The sequence below is a fragment of the Neolamprologus brichardi genome, unplaced genomic scaffold (assembly GCF_056152115.1).
Source record: "Neolamprologus brichardi isolate AB-2024 unplaced genomic scaffold, ASM5615211v1 NODE_ptg000031l+_length_7269946_cov_1, whole genome shotgun sequence".
In the NCBI taxonomy this organism is placed as follows: domain Eukaryota; kingdom Metazoa; phylum Chordata; class Actinopteri; order Cichliformes; family Cichlidae; genus Neolamprologus; species Neolamprologus brichardi.
In genome coordinates, this window is record NW_028270136.1 from 3351865 (window position 1) to 3368441 (window position 16577).

The window sequence follows — 16577 nt, forward strand, 5'->3', positions numbered from 1 at the left end:
TAAAAGCGTGTTGTGTTAGAGCTTGCAAATAGCTAGAATTTGTGATTATACGTCATTATACAGTAGTAGGTGTTGATTTCCATTATTACGCTTAATTCCCCCTTTTTTAAAATTTGATCACAATCGAGCGATCCTGCTGACTTTATCTCGCGTCATTCTACTTTTTTCTTTTCGTTTAATTAGCAGCATGCCCACAGTCCGGGGTTTCCACCGCACATGAGCATAATGACCGTGACTTCAGCGAAATTACAGCGTCCGAGCTTCTGCTCTGCCAAAATCACAAGTTTTGAGTTTCTCTGGAAGGGCAGTGTTTGTTATGATTGTCCTCCAGGTGTGGGGCCGCAGTCAGTGTGTGTGTGTGTGTGTGTGTGTGTGTGTCGTTTCTACATTAACGTTTGCTTAAATGAAAATGAAAGAAATAGAGCAATATTTGAGAACTTTTTTTTGCTCTGACAGTGTGTTTAATAAAAATATTATAATATAAAAACATTTAAAAACACCAGCATCTTATAAATAATCATCCTCATCCGCCTTATTTGGCTTTCTGGCAAACAGGAAGAATTTTATTTTGGGAAGGAGTTTAATGAGGCGATCTGTCTGCTGCTCTCAGAATTACTAATGACTTTAAAATAGGTTATGTATACATTTTATTATTATTTCTGCCAGAGGGCTCGAACATCCTGTACAATAAATTCCTGTAAAAAATTCTGTTAAACACCGGAGGACATTTACGTCCTCGCAGATTAAAGAAGCGAATTGTTTTCACAGTAATAAATACACATCAACCCAAATAAGCTCGTCAGTCAGTATTAATAAAATACCCTCGTTAAACTGTTGTGATCCAAGCAGTTGTTGACCTCATGAAAGGAAACTATGTCTGCAGTTTTTTATTAATTTATTTCGTACATGTTGTCACACTTGCGGAAAAATGTTTTAATGGCTGTTCTTCACTTGAAGGCTTCTTTCGGCACTCTTAAGGCCCTCTCTCCGCCACAAGCTCCGGGAAGAACCGGCCGCCCCGCCGCTGCCGGTTGTGATTTGTGTGACACGGTTAAGCCCTGCAGCCAATGAGCGCGCTGCTTGTGCCAAATGGAGGCAGAGAGGGGGTCAGAGCAAACGCGCAGTGCGCTCTCAGGTTCGGATCACTCTCCAGTCCTCTCCGCTGCCAGGAGTCTCTTTACAACAAGCGGGGAATCGAGCGGGAAGCTGGTTATTTTGGCCCGAGAGTAGGAGGAAAACCTGAGCACGTCGAAGGATATTCGTAATTAAACCCGCTGCTCGGTTAAGAGTTCCCGTTTTGTTTTCTCTGTTCGCTGACTTCCCCTGTTGGTCTGCGTGTTTCCCTGCCATGCGTCCCGTCTTCTTCTGTTGGACTTAATGCTTTTAAACACAGAGCGTGATGTTTGTGGAGCTTTCAGCTGGGATGTAGCGGAGGGCAGACCCACCTAAAGTCGCTCCACAGGAACACAGAGACGCTTTGTTTTTAAAGAGCTGCTTCTTAAAGTCTTCTGTTTTCTTGTGGGGTGTTTTTCTTTTCTTCTTTTTAAACCAGTTGCCTTATCATGACCCTCATCTGGAGGTCATAGCCGACCCGTCGTCCTCTCTCCCCTGCACATCACTGCCCCTCTCCCCAATGATGACTATGAGCTCCATATCAGACACTTTAGTAACGTCCGATCCGTCCAAATCTGCGTTTTTGGAGTTCGGTGGACACAGCTACCCTGGACACCCTGGACATCAACAACCTTCGCCAGGCTTATCCCACAACCATTATCCGGTCCACGGACTGCACGCTGTCGGACCCTCGCAGCACGATGGGCCCTTCTCCTCCGGGGCTTCCTCTTACGGTCGCCCGCTGGGATACCCACCCTACCACAGTCCAGTGAGCGCGCATCACCCCGGTGCCTACCTGCCTTATCAGCACGGGGGTCACAGCGGCGCGCTCGGACACACCAGACTGGACGATGCGGGTAGGTTTACGCACAGAAATGAATAAATGTTTGCTCATTTCCTTGTTTCTACACTTTGGTCTTTAAATATGTTCGTGGGATTTTAGTTTAATTTATTTGTCAGTTTAAATGTGCTGAAAGATGCAATAAATAAATAAATAAATCCGGCAACAAGCTAAAATACATTATTATTAGTTCGATGTGTCATTTTTAATAGGACTACAGTCTGAAATTGATCACAGAGGACATTAAAAGAATAAAACACGCAAAACTAATCAGGATAATCACAGCGGATGAACTCGGACCATTAAAATTCTTGAAGTGGGTCTACAGAAACATGAAAATAAGCCGCAGCGGAACGCAATAATTGGATCCACACACAGGTCGGCCACAGCGTTGTGTTTAGCGTATTTGGGGTTGGCCGGGAGATGTGTTTAAGGCCTGCGCAGACTGTGTGACTCTCCGGCACAGGCCCTGTGGTGTCCCGCGCTCCCCACCAAAACCCAAAGCCTCATCCTCATCCTCATGCAAATATTAGCCGTCACGTTTCCCTCTGAGCAGACACCGAAGCCTGTGATCTGACTTATCACACTACCACAATAAACAGGATTAACTAAATACGAAATGGATTAAACAAAAATGTCATTTTAAACGAAAAAAGGTGTTTTATAAAAATTTTTTAGCTTTTTTTTCCAAAGTGTAACAAAACTAAACTCCAACCCAAAGCGAAAAACTGATACATTTACTTCATATTCTTATTTATGTCTTTGCTTCATTGACAGGCACGTGCAGTTATTTTGTGTAATATGACCGATTAAAGCTACGAAAAAAACAATAAACGCCAATAAAAATAAAACTCCACGTATGATGAAAACGTCTCGTCAGAATTTGGCAGCGGGAGCTGGTAACAGATACGATTACGACTGTTTTAAATATTATCCCAGTGCAGATCACTTTTCTTTCACATTTTCACTTTTTTTTTTAATTTTGCTCTTAATTTTATATTTTTTATTTTCATCATTATTATTTAAAGAATTTATTATTACATTAAAAATGCGATAATTTAACCTAAATCTTTACATAGGATTATTTCTTTTGTCTATACTGAAAATGTCCTTGCCTCACATGCAGTATTTACGGTTATTTCAGCATATATTCACCTTAAAATCTGGTGGCTTATTTCACCAGTTTACAAAACATTAAGATGACAGGAACGCTGACAGAGACTCTCAGAGAGACAGAAAACAGTGTTAGATACACATAAAAAAAATACAGCAGAAAAGCTTAAAAATGAAAATAAAATTCTGAAAAATTACCCACAAAGCACTTTTATCCCATAATGTTTTTGCACCTGAATGTAAGTTTTCTTAAAAAGAAAAAAAAATCTCCATAAACATGACGCAGGTGAACATGACGCAGTACTTTCATCAGGTTTACTCGACTGGTTTTATAAATAAATTCTGCTTCTGTGAATGCGCATCGACAGACGAACAGATGGATCAGCTCAAGGCTCATTTCACAACGCTTTACAGCAACTGTAGTTTATACATTTTTAAAGCAGATTTAGAATCAGTGGCAGGGAAAAAGATCAGTTACAAACACACAAATAAATACGACAGATTTTCATTGGTGCTCACCCAAAATCAGTCTTCTTGGACTTTTGCTGCTGGAGTTTCACACCACGCTCTAACTCACCCAATACATACAAGTTAAACATCACTTTACACGGTAACTGTGTTGTACACATCTTGGTCTGTGAGGGCTCTGCAGGGCTTGTTGACATGGATCTTTTTGGACACTTTGGTCACCTTTATGAAATGTCCAGTTTCTTGGAACACGGGTCCCACCTTAAAAACATACATATACTTTTTATTATATATGGATATGTGAGCCAGATTGAGCTAATAAGTGTTTTACACACTAGCACGTTTTCTTTCTAAAAGAAACCTTCCCCTGTCAGGTCGTTTCTAAGCGCCCACTGTGTTTCTGTCCCGCGCTGCTGCGCGTCAGCTCAGAGCGTAGCGCAGATACAGAACGCGAGCATCTTGTGGGGCCTTGGCTTTTCTACAACTGTTCTTTCCTGCCACTGCAAGCTGTGAGCTCATGTCATAACAAAGATCAGAGGGGGTGTACGTACGCACAATATAGCTTTCCTGAAAAAAATACACAAATACAAAAAACACAAAGAAAAGCTGGATAACTGTAAGCCAACATGGTTTGAGAAGGACCACCACTCACTATCATTACCTTACAGTATTTAGCACATGTCATAGTTGTGATGCAACCCGTCTTTAATCATTACATAATATCAGTGGGTAAAAATGAGCTGCTGTGGGTTAATTTACTGTAGCTGTAGTCGTTTTAGCCAGCATCAGGTTATTTTCCTCCAGTGTTACTTCAGGTTACTGGATTGTTCTAGCCTTGAGTACTGGCTGAAGTTAATTACTGCTTCTGCGCTGTATCCATTTTTAACAGAGCTTATTATTCATTGTTGTTAGTATTTTGAATCCAAAATCTTTGAATGCCAATTTTTTAATCAACACATGTAGAGATGTCTTTTTTTATCTTTGAATTGTAGATGTTGGGACAGTTTTCACAAAATACTTTTCAATGTTATTTATACTTTTTGTACAATTTCTAATATAATAAATGGTTAAAAAAAGAATTTATGTCAAAAACATTACAGTATAAAACACTTTTATTGTCCAACATCAATTTTCAGTGTTCACACATGAATATTTTATATCTCGTAATCATCTAAATGTTAAAATGGTTTTCTTCAGTCTTTTTGTGACGTAGAAGAGCCCAGCTTGAAATCCCACTGTTAACATTTATCTGAGCACCGTCCTTCTGTCCTCCCTTTGAACGCAGAGCATGAGAAGCCCACAGCGGTGATAGAAAATGGAGAAGTGAGGCTCAATGGAAAAGGGAAAAAGATCAGGAAGCCTCGGACCATCTACTCCAGCCTGCAGCTACAGGCACTCAACCAGCGCTTCCAGCAAACCCAGTACCTCGCCCTGCCCGAGAGGGCCGACCTGGCCGCCAAACTGGGCCTCACGCAGACACAGGTAACGTTTGGTTATGAGCTGTTCACACATGGGCAAAGCATGCACAATCAAGCAGTGTAGACGGTCCCTAAATCTGAACATTCGTAATATGTTAGACATTAAAATGTGAGCAGGATGGAATGACACTTTAAGAATACGTGTAAAGCGTTTTAGGAATATAATTAACCTGTCTAAGGTAAAAACATTATTGTCTAAGATGTGAAGATTTGAAAAATTTCCAGTGTGAAGTGACTCTAATAGAGGGTGTGAGTTGCCAACTTCACCCTATTTTCCAAAGTATGCATGACACAAAATTAGAGCTACTTCTTAACCGAGCAATCACACCTCTGATTGTTTTCTTTGTTCTCTGCTAAGCCCAAACAAGACGAGCGCCAACATTCCTTCATCTGTAAATTAGACATCGATGTAGCCAAACATAAGTGCAATCTGACATGAAATCTTCAAATACATGAGACGGGAGAAAACATTTGAAAATGGAGAGCAGTTTGTCTCCACGTGTCACCAGAACAGGTTCAGAATTGGTTCACCGGGACTTTCTGCCTGTTTTGCATCTCTTTGAAACGTGTGTGCGCACTCATACACGTGTGGAGACACCAGCAAACGAATCCCAACAGCTGCTGTTTTGTCTGTGAAGCTGCATCGTGTTGTTGTGGCCTCTAGGTAAAAAGGATTTAATTGGATATTTTAACATTTATTTATAAGTCACATTTTTTATAAATGTCTATAAAGGTTGAACCACGTTAGCCAGCAGCAATCCAGCTTTTATCAAGTCAACAACACTTCGATATTTGCTGTTCTGAATCTTTACGTTACAGGTCAAACCCCCCGATCCTCAGTTTTATCATAGCGTTAGAAAAACAGGTAAATGTGTGAATGAAGGTGCGTTTTCTTCAAAATACAAAATGTAGTAACTTACACATTTTGCAAAATACATGGACTGCTTTAGAAATAGGAGCCCTAATTATATATTCAATGAAAAAATATTTTATGAACAGTTGGAATCCACAAAGAAACGTGGAGTTGGTCGTAATGATTCGTGTATACCTCCTTAGGCTGATTATTTCACCTAACATCATGCAGTGCTTTGAGTATCATGACTGGACCCCATGAAACTAACTGTGGGGAATGGAGCATGCCTGCGTAGTACAATGTGGAACACATTACTAATGATTAAAGGTCGATTTTGAAGTATTTATTTAACAAATACAAAAAATGTAGCACTATATACATTTGGCACTGACCATTTTACAATCAAATATACTTTATTTTATTTATTTACTTTTTTTTGGAGGGGGGGGGGGGGGGTAGATTCACATTTCTTTATAAGGCACGTGTTTTTTGTGAGACTCAACTTTATGGGACAAGTGATAAAAAACAAAGTGTGACACCTGGTTGGTCTAGTTATGAGACATAATGAACATTTTTAAAACTTAACAATGCAAATGACACAATCGTAACAGAACAGATGAAGAAAACACTCAGAGACCAGAGAGATGCTTTTCACTCCAACGTGTTTTCTTTGAATAAATCCTTTTTAATGACACTGAAAAACTGTTGTGTTTTTCATTGGGGGGTCATCAGTGATAAATCTCTATATCTGTGTAACTGACAAAGAAAAACAGTGGAACATGTTTTACTAACTGCTTTATTTTGTCAGTGTCTGTGTTTATTACTGGGCCTGCTTAAATTAGCGATGTGCTCATTTAAGCTCTGGTTTGCTCTGTCGGGCAGTTTTCCTGATATTGTTCAACACAAAACTTCATTTCAGACGTGCCAAGAAGTAAATAATAAATAATAAAAATAAAATTTTATTTATATAGCACCTTTCAAGATAAAATCACAAAGTGCTTTACAGAAGCAGAAAACAGACATTAAAATCTAAAACAAAACAAAACCAACCAAAAGCGAGTTTAAACAGGTTTTTAACTGCTTTTTAAAAGACGTGACTGAGTCCACAGATCTCAAACTCAACGGGAGTGAGTTCCAGAGTCTGGGAGCCACTGATACAAACGCTCTGTCACCTTTTCTTTTTAACCTTGTATGCGAGAAAACCAGCAACCCCTGGTCACAAGACCTCAGGGACCTGCTGGGGTGATAAGGAAGAAGATCACTTAAGTAGTTGGAGCTACACCGTGCAGGGCCCTATAGGTCATGATTATGATCTTAAATTGGACCCTGAACTCACGAGGTAGTGACGCTGGGAAATCAGATTGGCAGAAAAATCCAGATTACTGACAAATGTTATGTTGATATTTAGCTGCAGTGATCCGCTGCTGTCAGCCAGTGTAACACTGACTCAATGCAAGAGAAGGCTGTGTCGTCTCTTTTGTTGCACCTCTATTGCCAACTTAATGTAATTCATTCATCAACTTAAAATAAAATAATGGTAACTTTGTTTATAATTTCATATAATCGATACAATTAAAACTTAGTTGAACACTGTGACGTCCAACAGCTTGTTAAACTGGTTGAACTAGTGATTGTTTGAGTCGAGCTAGTGTTTTTGCCATCATGTTAGGATGTATTTACTACCAAATTCATCTACGTTAAGCAAACTGACTCACCAAGAGGAGAGTCAGTCATTGTCTGTAGTTTCTTAAATATTATAAATAAGTTTGTTTATAAGTTGGTTTAGTCTTCAGCTATTTTCTAGTTAATGAAAAGTGAAAAAGTGGAAGTTTCACATAAGCACAGCCAACAACAACAGAGTCTGACATCATTAAACATTTTGTTTCTCTTGGGAGAACCAGTGCAGAGCTGGAAAACAGGAAGTAATCTCCCTGTGAGTAACTGGTACATGACTGTAGACAAAGTGGCCAACTCTGTCAGTCAGCAGAGTCGCTGTTATTTATGGATAACAGGAATCTATAACAACAAATAGCAGTGCCTTACTTCCATGGGCTTATGATGCTCTGTGTGGAATCATCACAGATACATTGCACCTGTCCAAAAGGTGAAGAATAGACAGCAGGTGTCCATCTGGGGAAACATTAGATGACGCTGTTTTGGAATATTTGAAATGCGACCCATGCTCGCCTGCATGTGTGTGCACACTCAGCAACCATCAGCATTTGATGTCATCAGCTGAATTGTCCTAATCCCATATGAATTAACTGCAGCAGCTATGTTTACACAAGAAGTAAGAGATGATCCGTTCATTTGTCTTCATCTTTTGTAGTGGTGTAGTGGTTTTCTTTTTTATTGTGGTCTGCTACACGTCATACTCACATGCATGCTCATTGAGAAGAACCATTTTTTACCTCGTTCTTCGAGGTGTTTTGGATCAAAGGCGGTCAGTTTGTACGGATCATCACAGCATGATTCAGCTGATTGTGGAGTACAATGAGAGCACATGTGATGGTAGTTTGAGGAATGGCAGCACATTTGTATGTGGGATTGTGATGTTTAGCGTGTGGGAGTCTTCTTTCTGTGAGTTCCCATTTCAGAAACACAAAGTTACTGAAGTTACTTTTATTAGTAACACATACCATTTGTTACATTTGTTGCATTTCTGTAGGCTGGGTACAAAATAACTCGCTACTTGTTGCCCTTTTATCTGGATTTTTTAAATGTCCAGTTGTCCTGATGTGTAAATGTTTCCATTATAACACACTCAGAAATTCCACAATAGAACAAAAAAAGCAGCATTTGTTAAACACACCCTGTGCAAAACGCCACATGTTGAAGATGATGATGCCTTTTGTGAAATGTTCATAGCCAGCTTACAGTTGGTGTACACAGTACAGTTGATGCGGTGATGTGGTTGGGGAAAAATGTTGCACTGAGCGTTGTTGAACTTCAGCATCTTGTATACACAGCCCACTATCTTCAGGGGATCAAAAGTATTTGGGTAAGACACTCATGAATAAAAAGGTTTACTGCCTTCTGCTTTGACACAGTCTTCCGCTTCTTTAATCAAGAGTTGCCTTGCCTGTACGTTTCAACCTTGATTTTTATTTTTCATCCAATTCTTGGTTCTATTATCTGTCAGTGCGCCCCAGTAGCTACAACTGTAGCTGCCTCCACCAGTGTGTGAATGGGTGGATGACTGGGTGTGTAACGCGCTTTGGGGTCCCTAGGGGGGGACTAGTAAAAGCGCTATACAAATACAGGCCATTTACCATTTATTAGCAAATTTAACTTTAATTTTTCAGAATGTGGCAACAGTAATGGAAACGGGTCCAACTAGCCAGTAAATAGACAGATGGGAACAAATATATTAAACAAACCAAGAGATTAACTAGATTAGGTACAATGTTCACACTCTGAGGTCAAAGTCATCCTCAGTGTTAACTCTAACCCAAGCCCTATATTTTTAGGGAGGAAAAAATGACTTTTCTGGAAAAAGAAAAGAGCTTTTGCTGTGTCCGTTAGAATAATTATCTTTGTTTCCCCTCGTACTTATATGTCAGATCATGTCAGGCACAAACTACGATACACTGAAAAGTGATCTGAATCAGGAACTGAGGATGAATATTGGCTTATATTAATAATGTATATTATTAATGTACACGGTCATGTAGAACTAAAACCCTGCGATCCTTGAAATTTTATTATTTTCTTTCATTTTCTCTAATAAATACTTTCTATTTTGTTTACTTTCCTTTTTCTTGGTCAAATGATTTTGAAACATAAAAACCTCTGATGTTTTAAGCTAGGCTAACCAGTACTGCTGTAAATATAGAGAATTGCAGGTAAAATATGTGCAGTAATTTTATACAAAAAGCAACTTTTTATATTTTTAGGCTTGTTTTCTCTCATATATGACATCATTAACAGAAGACACAGAACAAGTCCTACAGAAACCCACAGTCAGCCTGTGTGCTTACATGTATTGGCCCGCTGCGTCTGCTGTGCATTCCTCACGTACACGGGTGCACCCCGTGCATACACCCACGGCCACGTAAATGCACACACACACTCACACACACTTGAAGATAGCGATCATGCCATTAGGCTGACCACTTTCCATCGAAAAATAATGTTCCCAACGCAGCTGAGAAATGGCACGTAGCTCTGTTCTAATGTTTTTCCTCGAAACGTTCTCTATCGCTGTCCATCTCTCTCACACACACATACACGCCGTCTATACAACTTCCAAATGGAAGACATCTGGACAAAAAAACCTTTTTCGACTTTAGTATATGCAGACATTTAAGTTTGTTCATTTTCACACACACTCTGTGTCCCTCAGTGGTCTTTTGCCTGCCTTTCAGCCACCGTCTTCCCTTAAAGTCAGAGTCATCAGCCACACATTCGGAAAGCTGTCAGCTCCGTGTTGCTGCTGGAATATGAAACCAATAATTACAGATAAAATGCTCTCACTGAGGATGCTGTTGATTGACTCCTGGCCTCTTAAGCTACACTCCAATCCTTCAGGTTTTCATCCACAGTGTAATACTGCAGCAGATTATTATATAGTATTCAATGCAGTGTGTGACTATCACTTTTTATATTAAGATTAATATTATATTAATTTAATAATTGAACTTTAATATGATTTAAAACCTTCCTAAATGTTGCAGCTTGAAGAATTCAAAGTGGATAATTTACAATTTAATTAGTTTTAATTTCTGAAAAGCAGCATTATCGCCTTTAATTTTCACATATTATATCGTATATTTATGGAGTCTCTATGCTTTTCACAGCTGGTGACTGGCGTCAGTGGATATATTGGAACAATAGAGTTTAAATTAAATGTCAAATTTCACTCTGCATGATTTCTGGCTGTTTCAGTTCAAAAGCTGGGTGTGAAAGCTGGACATTTTGGGATTATTGGGAAAGGGATCATTTTTTCCACATATTCCGAATCAATTACAGCACTCTGAAATTAGAATTTTTATAGATTAAAATATCTTCCATAAAACCACTTCACAACAGTCTTCATAAATACCCATAAACTCCCCGGGTAATGATTCCTAGGACTGGAGAAGAAAACACTTTCAGGGCCAAGAGTGTTTTCTTTTCTTTTGCTCACTCTTTATATTTCTTCTCCTTTGTTGCTAACCAGAACTGTGCTATGGGCGCAGGTTTTTCCCCTTTACAGCACAGTTAAAACCCATTTCAGACAAAAGTATCCTTCACTGGCTCTGTACAATTATACATGATTCACTCGTTCCCGCTAAGCTGACAGGTTGCCCGACAGGCATATTTGCGCAATTTGATGCTCATTTGCAAGCATGCTGGAAACAAAGAAATGGCAATTATATTAACAACGTAACTAAATCATCTGTAACCACAGATAAATGATTGAAGTGATATTCATCTAAATACTTTGAGATATTTTAATTATGTGATGTCTGTAGTCACATATGAATATTTTTGTATGAACCTGCTGGCTAATATACTCACAGGATTAGGTAATATGCTGACCTCAGTTTCCATTGAACCCGTCGTTCTATAGGATGCAGGCGTTCCAATAAACAGCTTTATGTGTCACACCAAGATCGTTTTTATAACCCTAAAGGAGCTGTATAGTAGAGTGGGTGTGACAGTGTGATTCAAGTACCTTATCATGTGCTGCTGTTTTTAGCTGTAGGAGCTAACTATAGTTTCCCTGTAATATTACTCCAAGCTTACTTCTTATGCACATCTTACGTGTGCTGCCTATTGTTGCCTGGTTTTATGTAATCTTACACTGCTTATTGTTTTGCTTTGTTTCTGCCTGCCGCAGGTATCACATTATCACCGCTACATCATTAGGTATCATTGCTAACATGTGCTAAACCTTTTAATGTTTCCAAAAACTAAAAACAGAAACAGTTGTGCAGAGAAAAACTGCTTCCTCGCTGAGTTCAACTTAAAGGAAGCACCTAAGCCTAAGCTAGCACCTAGATTTAAGGAGCCCGAAGCTAATGTTAATCTACTCGTGCACATCACTTACCTTTGGTCATCACAGCTGTTAGATAGCAATGACTTTATAATGATTCAGTTAGCAGGTCATCTATATTGAAATCTTTTCTTCTTGTCAGTAACCGTGGTGAAGGAGGGTTCACTCAGGCTTACGGATGATCTTATTAGATTTTACTGTGATCCACTGTTAGCAACACATTGAGGGAATTCCTTCAAATATGGCAAAAAAAACAAAACAACTGCATTTGAACTGATTAGTTTTGTGGTTAATGACAAAATTATAGGAGAGATTGTGACAACACCCACCTTGATTTTTAGGTGATTGTACCGTTCCTTTGGGCTGCTGGGTTGACGATGCTAATAAAGCACATATTATATGTGCCTTGATAAAGACAGTTGTAAACTCCAACTTGACTTGTTGGTAGTCGTATACAGCCACAAGGGTGCAATGAGAGTTTAACCTGATTTGATTTTAGTTGTGAACAAAGTGTTTTTAGATGTATATTTATGGTTAAAGACTCACCCACTGTTGTGTTGGTTACTGATTTTTAAAAAACTCAAGGAAGAAAAAAAGAGGACAAAATAAGAACACGGTGCTGCATAAATATAACTATTTACTGAGCCCATGACCTTAAAATAAAACAGTCACTTTATGATAGTTTTGGTCTTTATCTTGTAATAAATCACTAAATCCAATCACAGCGTTTCCTGTTTGACTCTTAACTCTTGTACTTTTTCTTTTTCTAGGTGAAAATATGGTTCCAAAATAAACGATCTAAATACAAGAAGATCATGAAGAATGGGCCCTGTGGACCCGAGGGAGAACACCTTGCCCCTCCACCACCAGCCTCCTCCTCTCCGTGCTCCTTGTGGGATATCAGCATGGCTGCCAAAGGTGCACCGGTGCACTCGGGAGGATATGTGAACAATTTTGGACACTGGTATCCCGGACACCAGCAGGAACCCATGCCAAGAACTCAGATGATGTGACAGAAGGGGAGATGCAACGCTTCCGGGACAAATTGCGGAATTATTCCGGCAGGCTGAACTGAAGCTCTAAGAGACAAGGACATTTGTTAGAGTCTGAGCCACTCTAGAGGCAAAAATATAAGCAGCAGCCATGCAATAAAAGTAAAGTGGACAGATAGAGGGGAAACTGCTAAAATAGCTGTAAAATACACAATATTATAACAGAAAGAAATACTACAATCAGTACATTTTTCACACGAGCTGAATTTACTATTAGCTGTTAGCGGTGTGTTGATGATGTCTGATAAGACTTGGAATGAGGGACAAAGTGGCTCAGGTCTCATTTGTAAAATATAACTAGCGAGTTATGAGTATTGATAAACTTCTCCGAGACTCAGCTGAGGAGTGAATCATCAGATCCACCAGGCTGAGCAGTAAGTGTTCGGTACTTACGCAAAGCCATAGCACTGTGTATACCTGTTTGAAGTATTTCACTGTCATGTTTTTGGTGTTTACTTTGCCAGTTGCCTAATATCAAACTGCGCGTATCCGACTCCAATTTAAAGCGAGACTGCATTTGTACTGGTGACGACGGGTCCAGGAAGTCTCAGTTACAGTATAAATATGGTAAATGTAGCTTTACAGTAGCAGTAGAACTCAGCTTTTCATTTGTATGAGGAGGAATTTAGCTTTAAATATATTTTTTTAAAAATAACCTTACCTAAGTTAAAAAAAAAAAAGTCTAGTTCTGCCTCCAGAGCAGCTCTGCCTGCTACGACATTTTGATAAAGCTACAAGTTAACGCTATAACTCAAAGCTAATGCCAACACTGCTTCCGGACATTTCCGGAGGCTTCTTTTTTTCTTTGCCTTTTATTTGGGTTCACACTTGGGCAGGTACACGTGTAAAAAGAGGGCGTCCTCATAAATGTTTTTTAATGAACACTTTGGTTTTTTAATGTTAAATACAGATCAAATTAAAACACAGATGAAAACAAACGTTCTTGTGATGCTGACATTTGTGTGTTTGTGTTCTGTGCAAAAGGCAAATATAAAAAAGTACTAATAGCACTTATATAGTATATAGTGTCGGTATAAAGAGTCATTTTAGGGCGTTTGCCTTTCATTTCTTTCTTTCTTTTTTTTGGCTCACTGTTTTTTCATTTTTATGATCCACATAAGTGAAAAATTGACTAAATTAAAATAATTGGGCTTCATGCTCCTCTCCACTCAACTCATTGTTCACTTCTTTCCTCAGAAAGCTTTAGTGGGATTGGGGTGTTTGGTGGAAAATAATAGGCTGAGTTACATTTTTATGAACTTTTCATTTTATTTCTCCAATGAATTACAAAGATCGTCTCCATAAGTTTCAACTTTAAATTCCAAACTTTTTTTTTTCAACTTAATGACCTCTTAAAATCCCAAATTAACATTTTGCCAATAGCAGATTTAGGTTAGCCTTTGTTATCTGAAATAAATCAAACCTATCGCTGATTTTGTTTATTTAACCTAAATCCGTAGGTGGACGTAATTTATCTTTGCACCTTTGATAGAATATCGAATTCTGGCAACAGTAACTTGTTGCTAAAATAACACATCCCCTCCTCAGTTTAAGTTCTTTGTGCGTCCCTGCGGCCCAAAGCCATTTTCTTTAAAGTCGTAAATCAGAAGAAGCAAGTCACGTCTTTCACCCCTGCAAACATCTGGAAACGCAAAAAGAGTCGTCAAACATTGTCAATGATTTTATAAAATGACCACGTCAATTATAGGTAATTTAGGACACAGCTTGTTAAATAAAGCTTTCACTCTGACGCTGTAATTATCTGTAATTGTCAGTCAAGGGAATATCCTTCTGCCTCCAGCCCTCGAGGGAGAAGTCTAGGAAGTAGTGGATTGCATCAAACTGGATTACTGAGGCCTAATCCTTTCGCATCAAATTGATTTGCTGAACGGTTTTTGAAGATTTGCATGAAAACACGAGTTTCATGTTTTCTTCGGACCAGAAAAAGCAAATCCCTACAGTGCCGTGATAAACTTCCTAATTTCTTAGTTTTTTTCCATATTTCTCACACGTTTTAGATCAAATACATTTTAATGTTAGACAAGGTAAGATGAATAAATACAAAAGCAGTTTCATTTATAACAAGAAATAAACTATACAAACTTATCTGGCCCCGTGTGGAAAAACTAACTTCCCTTCTCTGTTAAATTATTAATTAACTGAGATTAATAACATTTTTTTGGAATGCTGAATTTAATTTCACCAGCCTCACTATTTACTGCCAGATATGCTAAATAAAGAAATCTCTTAAATAAAACCTGTCTGACAAAGGTTAAACTATTTCATAAAGCAACTCATCATTCCACGATCTAGAAGATGAAACCTAAGAACAACTGAGAAACAAAGTCTACCAGACATCTATCATTCTGGAAGGAGCTGGAAAGCTGTTTCTAAGGCTTTTGGACTCCAGTAAACTATGGTCATTATGAACTATGGACAAAACTTGCAACAGTGCTGAACCTTCGCAGGAGTGGCCGGCCAACCAAAATAGTCCCAAGAGCGCATTGGTGATTCATCCAGGAGGTCACAAAAGAACCCAGAACAACATCTAAAGAACTGCAGGTCTCACTTATCCCAGTTAAGGTCTGTTTTCATGATTCTGCAATAAGAAAGAGACGGCAAAAATGGCACCCATGGGAGAGATCCAAGGAAACAACACTGCTGACCAAAGTCTTGATGATTCCCAAGACTTTGAGGCAAAATATTCTGTGGACTGATGAGAGAAAAGCTGCACTTACTGGAAAGCTTGAGTCCTGTTACATCTGCTGTAAAACTAACACAGCATTTCATTAAAAAACCATCATAGCAACAGTCAACATGGTGGTGTTAGTGTGATGGTCTCGGGCTGCTTCGCTGCTTTAGTGCCTGGATGACTTCCCGTAATTGATGGAACTGTGAATTCTGCTCCGTAGCAGAAAACCCTGAAGAAAAATGTCCGACCATCAGTTTGTGCCCTGAAACTGAAGTGCACGCAGGTTATGCAGCAGGATATTGATCTGAAACAAACCAGTAAGTCCACCTCTGATTGGTTGTCAAAGTTGGGACTTAAATTCGATTGAGATGCTTTAATGTTATAACCTTAAACAGGCTGTTCATGATGAAAAACAGTGTGGTTGAATTAAGAAAGAGAGGACCAAAATTCCTCCACAGAGATGTGACTCCTTGCCAGTTACCGCAAGCACTTGATTGCAGTTTTTGGCGCCAAGGATGTTACAAGCAGTTATTACTTTTAGGGGGCAATTACTTTTTTTTTACATACAGTAAGGCCAGGTACGGTTTTACCCTTTCATAAATTAAATTATCACTTAAAAATGGTATTTTGTGTTTGCTATCTTTTTATCTGTAAGTTATTTTTGTCAAATACTAAAAATGTTTTTGCAAACAATATGGAAAAAAACAAGAAGTCAGGAAGCATTATAAGGTAGCACATTCCATTGTTGTAATAGAGTAATTGGTGAAACTCAATCCAGTGCAAGTTTATTTACTGTATGAAATGCCTGTTCACAACAACAATCCTCTCAAGGGTTTTCATATAAAGAGCCAACATTGTTATAATAGGAAAACTCCAATCAGCTCACAGTCCTCTGTGAGCACTTGGTGATGGTGGGAAAGAAGAACTCCCTTTTAACAGGAAGACATGTCAGGAAGAGGCAACTACATCCACAAAGTATTCACAGCG

At 38.9% G+C, this 16577-nt stretch overlaps 1 protein-coding gene across 1 annotated transcript; it reads left to right on the forward strand.

Moving 5' to 3' along the window:
- The first annotated feature begins 1141 nt into the window (after positions 1–1141).
- Positions 1142–13803, forward strand: LOC102792426 (homeobox protein Dlx4a-like). The gene is made up of 3 exons (XM_006805126.3): positions 1142–1970; positions 4821–5017; positions 12617–13803. Exons 1-3 carry the CDS (start codon positions 1634–1636, stop codon positions 12857–12859), a joined length of 777 nt encoding a protein of 258 aa, XP_006805189.1. The 5' UTR covers positions 1142–1633; the 3' UTR covers positions 12860–13803.
- Positions 13804–16577: the final 2774 nt, after the last annotated feature.

Excerpts from the sequence above, each read along its gene's own strand:
- LOC102792426 (XM_006805126.3), top strand. The coding sequence starts at position 1,634 with ATGATGACTATGAGCTCCATATCAGACACTTTAGTAACGTCCGATCCG. Across the intron at positions 1,971-4,820 it reads CACCAGACTGGACGATGCGG|AGCATGAGAAGCCCACAGCG; the intron begins GTAGGTTTACGC and ends CTTTGAACGCAG. Across the intron at positions 5,018-12,616 it reads TGGGCCTCACGCAGACACAG|GTGAAAATATGGTTCCAAAA; the intron begins GTAACGTTTGGT and ends TTCTTTTTCTAG.